The 10,698-nt window shown below is 39.1% G+C and overlaps 1 protein-coding gene across 1 annotated transcript in view; it reads right to left on the bottom strand.

The window, feature by feature from the left end:
• The window catches only part of LOC111872503 (nuclear pore complex protein Nup160 homolog), a 55,398-nt gene that overhangs the window by 22,720 nt on the left and 21,980 nt on the right, over positions 1-10,698 (bottom strand). Inside the window, exons 12-16 of the mRNA XM_023866485.2 lie at positions 8,407-8,648; positions 4,456-4,709; positions 2,879-3,043; positions 1,627-1,928; positions 1,252-1,524 (exon numbers count right to left, since the gene is read on the bottom strand). Coding sequence (XP_023722253.1) covers positions 1,252-1,524; positions 1,627-1,928; positions 2,879-3,043; positions 4,456-4,709; positions 8,407-8,648 — 1,236 coding nt within the window. The remainder of the gene's footprint in view (positions 1-1,251; positions 1,525-1,626; positions 1,929-2,878; positions 3,044-4,455; positions 4,710-8,406; positions 8,649-10,698) is intronic.

Genomic DNA, 10,698 nt, shown 5'->3' with positions numbered 1-10,698 from the left:
ACAATTATAGAGAAATATATGAAAGATAATAAATATCTGAAAACATATATTTATACATTGTTTCTTCTTTCTCATGTTTACATTCTCCATTTTACAAATTCATCATCTGCACTGTAATATCTCTCTGTGGGAAATTACAACTTTTGATTCACAGCTTATGTGGTTTATGCTAGCTCACAGCTCCTGACCTTGAAACAAATTTCTGTCTCTTTTCTCTACCTCACTTGTTATGCTGATGACATACAGCGTGAATGTTAGCATTTACTGTTTCTTTGTAACATCAACCAACTAAAAGCGTAAAACACTTAAAAACACTGACATATTTTACACATTCAAATTCAAGGCATCCCTTTATTTTTTAATTCTGAAAATAGGACAAAACCTCATTTTCCATTCAGCTAAATATGATACTAAACTGAGGTACAGAGTTCATGCAAGGATTAAACTTTTATTCACTGCATGTGAGCAACACTAAAATGAAAAACACTAATTGAGAAAAAATTTATTTTCAATGGGGCTTTGATCAAAACCACAAAAAACAAACACAAAATACAGGAAAAATCCTAGATCAAGACACTTCAAATTAGGATTCTGCTGCAGATCTGAGAAATCAACTGATTTAAGTACAAACAGCAATATTTTTGGATTTGTTCAGCATCAAGATATGGGTGCAGAAAATCTCGCTCCCCAGCCGGAAAACCAAGCACAGGCCTATCCAGAAAAAGGGTGATTGGGTATGGGCACAGCTGATTTGAATTAACCCTGAAGAGTCACTGAGTATAACTGTGATGGAACATAAGAAATAGCTTCTTATTACGCCATACATAAATATGAAGCATAGGTGTTCTAAGTTAATTAGAAAATATCATAATCTGCCACTCTCTTCAACTAAACAGGAAAACCAATAAATGAAACAATGACCAGACAGTTGCTAGATGTAACGGTAAAGAGAAAAGAATGCAATAAGCGAAGGTCTGGTTCAAAACAACTTGAGAACTTGATGTTTTTGGGATTATATAATGAGAGGGGATAGCCCAGTCAGCCTAGGGGCTGATGAATGAGTTTCAATTCTGGTCATGAGCAAGAACTTTCCTCTTCACAGTTATGTCCAAAATAGCTCTGGTGTCTGCACAGGCCACAGCGACCACAGTGACCACAGCATGACACTAAACACTCACCTTCATCTGCTACTGCAATCTAGCATTAAGGTAAGTTACAGTTTACAAACTGCATTATTTCATATCAACCCACCTGGTATGGAAAATCAGCAAGAGTGTCTAGCCGTTGGCGCTCAAACAGAGTAACTACAAGCTGTTGCAGGCAGTCCTTACGACGAGCAGCGTCAGGATTGGCTATGAGAGAGTGGTATGCTTCCTGGTGATGTCCCAGTTTCAGGTGATGACAGAACACTATAGAATGGAGTGTTGGTAGGTTTGGGTCATCTGGCAAAGCCACGCTGATGGCTGTGCTTGCCATGTTGACCACACAGTCACTGCATCTCTGCTGCTCAAACATCTTGATTACCTGTAATAGAGCTTCTGGTTGTTCTTGCAATCATTTAATCTCCTTCTAAAACAAAGTGTTCTTTCTGAAAGATCCAATATATTTAAGTAGTGCAACTCATACCTTGAGATAGTACAGCACCAAAAGTTGCTGTTCACTGAGGTTATCAGTGGATGGCACTAGCTTAGTGGCCATGAAGTCATCTGTGGTGATCCCTTTGGCAGCCTGAACAAGCAGGTCATAGGCCTTATAAGGTTCACCCATGTCAAGTAATGCGGAGCCAAGCAAGAACTTGCGCGAGCAATTGTTCCACTCACACCACCCATGCAGCAGACGCACATACTCTTGTATCAGCAGATGCTGGCACGAAGCCAGGAGGAACTCTGGGAACACAAAGTGGCGGCAAACTGGCCATACCAACTGACCTGTAACATGCAGTCATGAAGCCATCAGAAAACAGTATCAACCATGGTATTCTTTGTGGGACTCTTGAGTACTCATGGGAGTCTACTTGGATATGACAGAGTAGTTTGGTAGATAGCCACCAATGTTTCAGGGGAACCTGCTGCCTCCATAACACTAGTACCTATCCACCAAACACGGTGTCTCAACACTGTAGTCTCACTAAAGACAGTGTGGTTAAACAGCAAAATTAAAGAGAAATATCAATAATAAATGTGTGGTGTCACATTCCAGTAGATTATGGTCCTAAAGGTAGTCTTCAGTCGGTTTCTGCCTTTCTTGGTTTAATTCAGGCTTCATAAAGTGCATATATCATCAAATGGCAAATAATGGAATGTGGCTCATGAATTAATAAGGATGTGCAAGGAAGTGTAATTTTTCTGTTTGTGAAAAATAACTGATGAGCCTTTAGAGTGAAGTTGGTATGATGATAAAGCATAAGTTTACTTGCATGAAGCCACTTCTGATGGTTAAAGAAACTGAAAAAATGAAGATGGCTGAAAATTTTTAGATTACAACTGACGGCTTTTCTGTAGTGGAAAGCTATACTAACGGAAATTACATACCACTGTAAACAGAACAACACAAACTGATGTTACAGTTCCATATTATAAACGTCAGGACCATGCAGTATATGAGTGAGATGCTTCAAAACTCCCAAGCCAGAGGTTTTTGGTTCGAGACCTGATGGAACCAGTGCAATCTTTTCCACACGCCCTCATCGTTGATAACGTCTGACAAAGTAACATTATGCGGATGTGAGGAATACCAGCTTCCCATTATGGTCTGAAGAACATGCTATGCTACAGGTTCCCTTGAACATATTCTGCAACTGGGAATATCTCTCTCTCCCATCTACAACATGGTCTCATCATTGCCAAGGCAAGGTAGGATCAATATACACAACTCTTACCTATGAGAGTGATGTAGGTAAGCATGGATGCATGCCATACGGGCATCAATTCTTCATCAATCTGCAGCAGTGAGTGGGCATGCAACGATCCTGATGACTGCACAAACAACTCAAGGAGTGTAAGAGTCCTCTGCTGGGAGTGTCGTGATGTCATCATGCTTCCTCCTGCAAAGTACATGATGCTCTCAATTCTATGTTACTAACTCCATTGTATCTGCCTATCACAGGGGGCACGTGGTAGCGTAGTTGGTTGAGGCACTATGCTACACGCCAGAAGGTCAGAGGATTGAATCCTGATGAGGTGCCTCAACATCTCACAACGCTACAGGCTTCCAGCGCCTGTTACAAGGATACCGTTACTTTACTTTTTGCTTTTTTATCTGCCTATCACAGTGGCTTCATTCTGATCATCAAAGAACACAACTGGATGAAATCCTATAGTTTGTCTGACTTTAAGAACAAATTATTTCATTGAAAGCAGCAGCACCGCAACATAATGGAGAACAGCATAGATGTACTTTGCAAAGCATTACATCCGTGTGCTTCACCCATAACTGAACAAGGTCTGCCAAGTTCAAAGCCTCGAGGCAAAGTATTCCAAAATTTAGAGAAAGATCAACGCCATAAGTTTAAACAATTATCTGATGGAAGCAGGAACACAGGAGGGTTCCACTATTTTTTCCCCCCATGGGAAAGTTTTAGTGGCACATTAGTCAAAATACTGAGATTACATGAATGTAGTGAGCTGCAAACCCTGGAGGGCTATTTTTTGTTCCCATTGAATGCATTTGAGAACTGAGAAAATACATGCCATAGGATAGCCCAGTCAGCAAGCTAACTATAGACTTTATGACTTTGGACAGGAATTTTTACTTCACGACATTATGTGGTGCAGACCCAGCCTCCACATGAGTAGATACTACAGCTTCTCCCCCATGGGTAACCCATAGAAAAACCCTTCACAGTCAGATTTCCTGACATGAGTGAATGGGAAGACGGGTTTCAGCCCGATAGAAAAAGGGGACTGATCTGGTATACGGATAGTTCCAGGATAAAAAAGGTACTGGAGCTGGTGTGGACTGCTTTGTCATGAGGCAGAAACTTAGTTTCAGCCTTGGTAAGTACACGACAGTATTCCAGGCAGAAGTATATGCCATTAAGGCATGTATTGTGGAGAATGTAGATAAGAACTACAGAAATAGGAACATCTACATTCTATCTGACAGACAAGCTGCACTTAAAGTGCTTGACAATAGAAGCGCAGGATTGCTGAGGGGATAATGAAATGGGGAAGCACAATACATCACTGTGGACACAGTGCAAGGCACCCCTTGTACATTCATTCATTTCTTCACTCATTCATAGGTAACACATCCATAGAATGAACCTGACTACTCTTCTTAATATAGTGTTGTAGTTAAGAAGTGTGGAGTTTTATCTCCATGGAACGGCTCAGTGCTTAGCAACATGGAAAGTTTTATCTTCAGGCCCTGAGAACTGGATAACTTTCTGCCTTGTCTGCACTGGCCTAATATCCCAGTTTGGTAAAACTGGTAAAATCTCATAAAGATACTAACCTGGAGGCTCGTTCAGTTTCAGTATAGCCATGCGTCGCTGGTTGCTGTTCAGAATATTGGATGCCACGGTGGCAGTGGCTGGGGTCTCGCTCACCCACATCACAACATAATATGCCTGTGTCAAAACCACTGCCCGAGGCAGAAGGATGGATCGTATGGTGTCCACTCCAGCTGAATCCATTGAATATGACAGCTTCTGGTGACACTCCAGCAGCAGCTGTTGTAATAGCAGCAGGTTGCGGCAGATGGAGAACCTGAAAAGCAGAATTGAAAGGATTATACTGTGTTAAATCACAAGTAGCAAATTTAAAGAACGACTTGCTATCAATGAAAATAAAGTCTTCTAGATTACAAAACAGACCACATTTACTTATTTTTCAAAAGCAACAAAACACATCAAACTGTAACAGAAATTAACAGCATGTGGAAGTTTGAAGCTATGACCACTGTACTCATGAAACTAATAATTCAAACCAGATAGTTTTGGTCACAATACAGAGAATGGATAAACATAGGTTACATTTTATGAGGCATGAAGTTGTAAGAAAATATAACTTGTTTGCATAAAAGCTAGGAATCAACAAACATTTAATATCTATGTATCAAAACTGCCAATGGAGAATATACATAACACTGCAAAAAATTCTGTCATCACTCTATAATGGCCCTGATCATGCTAATACAGCATATGCATTCCAAATGGACAATTTCCTGATAAACAGTTTGTATGCAGTGTAAAATTCTTTATTGGGATCCGTCGTAACACAACAGTGAAATGGTCTAGGGCAGTATCACGTTAGCTACATGTTTCAGCTTTTAACGCTGTCATCAGGCAAATACATGGTTACTACACTCACACACTCATGAAGCTGTGTTACAATGGATACCGATTAAGAATTTTATATAATAAACACAACAGGATGCACCCAATGAAAATTTGTATGCAGTGGTTATCTTCTCTATCTCAGATACATATGCAACCCATCATTTCACAACTATGTGATCAACACAAACCACAGGGTTCCTCAACAGGTAATACCATAAATTTCCCACTTACATCCTTCATAGATCTAAACATTTTATAGAGTATTCTGTGATTTTCAAAAAATCGCAATTCATGTCCTTCTTAATGTTATATTTTAGCGTCCTGTTGCACTGATTTAAGTCCATGATTTATTTTATCCGTCTTCTAGTGCATACATTCATCTATCCCCTCTTCTCACTCTCACTACATGTTTCGGCACAAATGTGCCATCTTCAGGTGCTGATCCAATCCACGACAAACTAGTTCATTGCATGCCTTGTCTATACATACTAAAATAACTAAAATATATATTTATCATATATACTGATAAATGTTAAATTTCAGCATCCTGTTACACTCACACAATATATATGGATAAATACCGTCTTAAGTGCAACAAATTGTATTGTAGTTTTTACTTCTTTTCCTCCTCCACACTACATGTTTCGGCCCTAAACGGCCATCATCAGGTGTGTATCACTCACGTAGCTGTTACACTGCTTGTTAAAATTTAAAATTACCAGTCTTTCTAATTGTATAAAATCTTTGTTTATCTACACGCGTCGATTTGATTTTTAAATTAGCACTTTTTAAAACTTAATTCAAGTTAAAATGTCTATAAGATCTCTGTTCTTTCTTTTTCAAATTTTTTGTTGTTAAAATTTTTTCAGGGTACATGCCCTATATCTACGGTGCTGCAGCGGCCACTTCTTGTTTTTATCGTTGTTCATGTGTTGTCTGTAATATACAAATATTCCTGTTACTATCTTATGTTATGTCATGTTATGTTATTCTTATATGTTTATACTGTTATTTGTACTTACTCAGTGTAGGCGCTCTCTGTGTGTGTCGCTGCTTATCTTTAATACGTTTGCTGTCTGGTGTACTGTGTGCTGTGTTTTATGTTCGTGAGTGTTGGAGGGGGAATGGGTAGTGGGGGGAGGGAGGTACCGTTAGCTTGTATAGATTTCGTATATAGTTTGAAATATGGGATTGTATGTTTCTATGTGTGTGTCATTCATTTGTAGGCCTTTCTTACTTATTTTATATATATGGTATTTCTCTAATGTATTCAAATGTTTACCCTTTTTTCCCGTTGTTACAACTTCCATTACGTCTGTTATTGTTCCGTATGAATGTCCCGTATTTAGTATGTGATTTGAGTACCCGGAATTGCAATTATTATTTCTAATATCATGTAGATGTTCTTTATATCTAGCGTTAAATGTTCGGCCCGTTTGTCCAATGTATTTCAATGGGCAATCTACACATTTCATTTGGTATATGCCACTTTTATTGTATTTATCTAATTGTGGTTTTTGTTTGAGTATGTTTTCTATTGTGTTACGTGTGCGGAATGCTACTTTTATCTGTGTGTCTTTAAAAAGTTTTGTAATTTTTCTTACTTCTTTTGTACTATATGTAAATATGGCCCACTTTGTTTTTGGTTGTTGTTCGTCGTCATTTGTGTTTGATTTTTGTTCTCGTTTTGTCTGATTCGATCTTTTGATTATGTTAGTGTCGTATCCGTTGTTATGTAGTATGTTTTTAATAGTGTTCTTCTCTATTTGTTTTCCTTTTTCTGTTATTGGGTATGTGTGGAGTCTATTCATTAAGTAATTAATACCTGACAATTTGTGCTCGAATGGATGGCACGAGCTGTTAGGTATTATGATGTCTGTTTGTGTGGGTTTTCTATATATTTCGAATTGCAAGCTATCTTCATTACGATGTATTGTTATATCTAGAAAGTTAATAGATTCTTCTTGTTCTCTTTCAATTGTGAACTTTATAGTTGGTTGCAATTCGTTAATTTCTTTGAGTGTATGTTCTATGTTCGTTATTTTTTCGTCATATATTATTAATATGTCATCGACATATCTAAAGTATGCCACTATTTGTTGTTTTACTAGAATGGGAAATATTTGAGTGTGTTCCATATATTGTATATATGTTTCTGCTATTATTGCCGATGTTGGGGCTCCCATAGCTAGACCATCTGTTTGTTTGTAGTAATTTTGGTCAATTTGAAAATAATTCTGTTCCAATACTGTTTTTAATATATGTATTGTTTCTTTGTGGCTTTCTTTATCTATGTCATTGTTTTCCTCTAATATAGTGTTTATTATGTTTATGGTATTTGTTTTTGGTATATTTGTATACATGTTTTCAATGTCAAAGGAACATAGTCTCATATTCTCCCCTGAAAAAATTTTAACAACAAAAAAATCTGAAAAAGAAAGAATAGAGATCTTATAGACATTTTAACTTGAATTAAGTTTTAAAAAGTGCTAATTTAAAAATCAAATCGACGCGTGTAGATAAACAAAGATTTTATACAATTAGAAAGACTGGTAATTTTAAATTTTAACAAGCAGTGTAACAGCTACGTGAGTGATACACACCTGATGATGGCCATTTAGGGCCGAAACATGTAGTGTGGAGGAGGAAAAGAAGTAAAAACTACAATAAAATTTGTTGCACTTAAGACGGTATTTAATCATATATACTGATAAATGTTAAGTGTTAAAATATTAAAATTGTACAGCATATTTCATTCTTACGTCGTGTTTCATTACGCGAGTCACGTCTATCATCTTCTGTTGGAGCAAGGCATGCAATGAACTAGTTTGTCGTGGATTGGACCAGCACCTGAAGATGGCACATTTGTGCCGAAACATGTAGTGAGAGTGAGAAGAGGGGATAGATGAATGTATGCACTAGAAGACGGATAAAATAAATCATGGACATGTCCTTCTTTCTAAGAGACCATTTTTAATACCAAAAGAGTGCAACAGCTGGCAACAAACACTAAGAAGTTAAGAAGATATTATGACAAATATTGAAAGAACGCAGTCCAGTAATCTGCACAGGATTAGTACACCTGTTCCGAAATTCTGCATGTTATCTTGTGAGGCATTACTTACCGTACAACTGCAATCTGGTGCAGGGACTGTGCAATGGTACTGACACCAAGATGACTGCTGTAGAGGTGGCTTACAGACAGAATCAATCGCGATGCCTCAGGTGTGACATCATCTAACACCATTTCCTTGGACTGCCCAACATCCAAAGTAAGAGCCTCAATCAGCATTAGCATGGCAGGATAAATGTCCTTCACATACTCCAGCTTCTTGCGTAGAGCTAACATGAACTGCTGGTTCAGCACCTGTAATAGTGATACATACACATATGGCTAGATCTCACATACACCGCTGTCCAAAAAGTATCAGACTTTATTTTTTGCCGCTGTAAGTAATGGCCAAACGGTTGGGGAAATTGAGCATACTGGTAGAAGGGACTTTCATGTGCATGGGTGATTTTTTGCTGCCTCACAACACTTCCGGATAGTGAAGTAGTGTAACACGTGTTCGTCACATTCTCATTTCGCTCAAGATGACAGAACGCTTGGAGCAGTGACACTGCATCAAGTTTTTCAGAAACTTGGGGATATCCAAGTGGAAACAATCCGCAAAATTCAGCAGGCTTTCGGTATGATGCAATGGGGGTCACTCAAATTAAAGAGTGGTTCAAACGCATTAAAGATGGCTGTATATTGGCAGACAGTGATCAGCGTTCCGGGATACCATCAATGAGCTGAAATGCTGATGTCATTGAAAAAGTGCGGACACTGATCATGGAGGACTGTCATTTGGCCATCTGGGAAGTTGCTGATGAGGTTGGAATCAGCAGAGGTTCCGCAAACACAATTTTAACTGAGGATTTGGGAATGTGAGGAGTGGCAGCAAGATTTGTGGTAAAGCTGCTTTTGCCGGAGCAGCAACAACTCCACCTTGAGGTCGCGCAGGACATGCTGGAGTGCGCCAACAGGGATCCTGAGTTCCTGTAGACTGTGATCACTGGTGACAAGTTGTGGGTGTACGGATATGACCCGGAAACCAAGGTCCAGGAGTCACAGTGGAAGCATCCAACATCCCCAAGGCCCAAAAAAGCACGATAGGTTCAAAGCAATGTGAAAGTGATAGTGACTGTTTTTACCAGGGTGTTGTCCATCATGAGTATGCACCACTAGGCCAAACTAATAAGGAGTACTACCAAGAAGTCCTCCACCATCTTCGTGATGCAGTTCGGCGCAAGGGACTGGAGCTGTGGGACACATGCAACTGGCAGCTGCATCATGACAATACCTCAGCTCATTTGTCACACCTGATCCAGGGTTTCCTGGCCAAACATGGCATTCCGCAGGTTTGCCAGGCTCCCTACTCTCCTGACATGGCTCCTTGTCATTTCTGGCTGTTCCCGAGATTGAAGACAATGCTAAAAGGAGCCGTGAGGACATCATACAGAACGCGATGGCACAGCTGCACACCATTCTAAAAGAAGCCTTCCAGAATTGCTTCCAGCGATGGAAGGGCTGCTGGACTAAGGGTGTGGAGTCACAACGGGCCTACTTTGAAGGGGATTAGGTACTGTAACCACCCAGATACAGAACTTTGTTTTCCTGGCCCAAGGTCGGATACTTTGTCGACAGAGTAGTAGATACTAAGATGCTTACAAATAAATAGGATAACAGTAAAACAGAACTTAGAAAAACAGATTCTATAGATGCGAAGTACATCACAATATGAACAATGGCAGAAACCATTTATACATTTTGTATAAATAAGATCCATTACACAGGTTACTGAATATGTAATGTAATTTCAGGCCTTCTGCAGCCTGTTCCAGTGATGCATGTGTTAGGATGCAGCAGCTATAATGACAGATGACAACTGCTACAGAAGTTATCCACGTCAAGTGAGTGTCAAATGTTTAGCTTTTCTGTGCATCAACTTCACCACTACACTTGCAGCGTATCCCTCGCACCCAGATGATCCAGCTGTTCTGTGTATAGCATGCCATATTAACACCATACCCTTGGTTTCTGACAGCATGTATGACTTTATACAATATCTGTGTCTCTCACTTTTGATATCATACCTGAAACCAGCAATCCTCTCCACAAAACCACTCATTTGTATATTGAAAGTTCTTTTCACAGCAGAAAACAGTAAATGCATTGTTGAACAGGTCTAACAGAGGCCTTACCTGGATTCTCAAATTTCTGAATTTGTTGTGAGGTGGAGGCATCACAAAAAAAAATTCCTACTTATACCCTAACATAAACATTCCATTCCATTTTGAACGTTGGGCCAGTTTCACAAAAAAAAATGGCAATGGACCATTTGAATTATACCCATGTGAAATAAGACTAAAAG

The sequence above is a fragment of the Cryptotermes secundus genome, unplaced genomic scaffold, assembly GCF_002891405.2.
Source record: "Cryptotermes secundus unplaced genomic scaffold, Csec_1.0 scaffold537, whole genome shotgun sequence".
Taxonomy (NCBI): Eukaryota; Metazoa; Arthropoda; class Insecta; order Blattodea; family Kalotermitidae; genus Cryptotermes; species Cryptotermes secundus.
The sequence above is the reverse complement of the archived record's forward strand: the minus strand, read 5'-3'. Positions and strand labels throughout refer to the sequence as shown.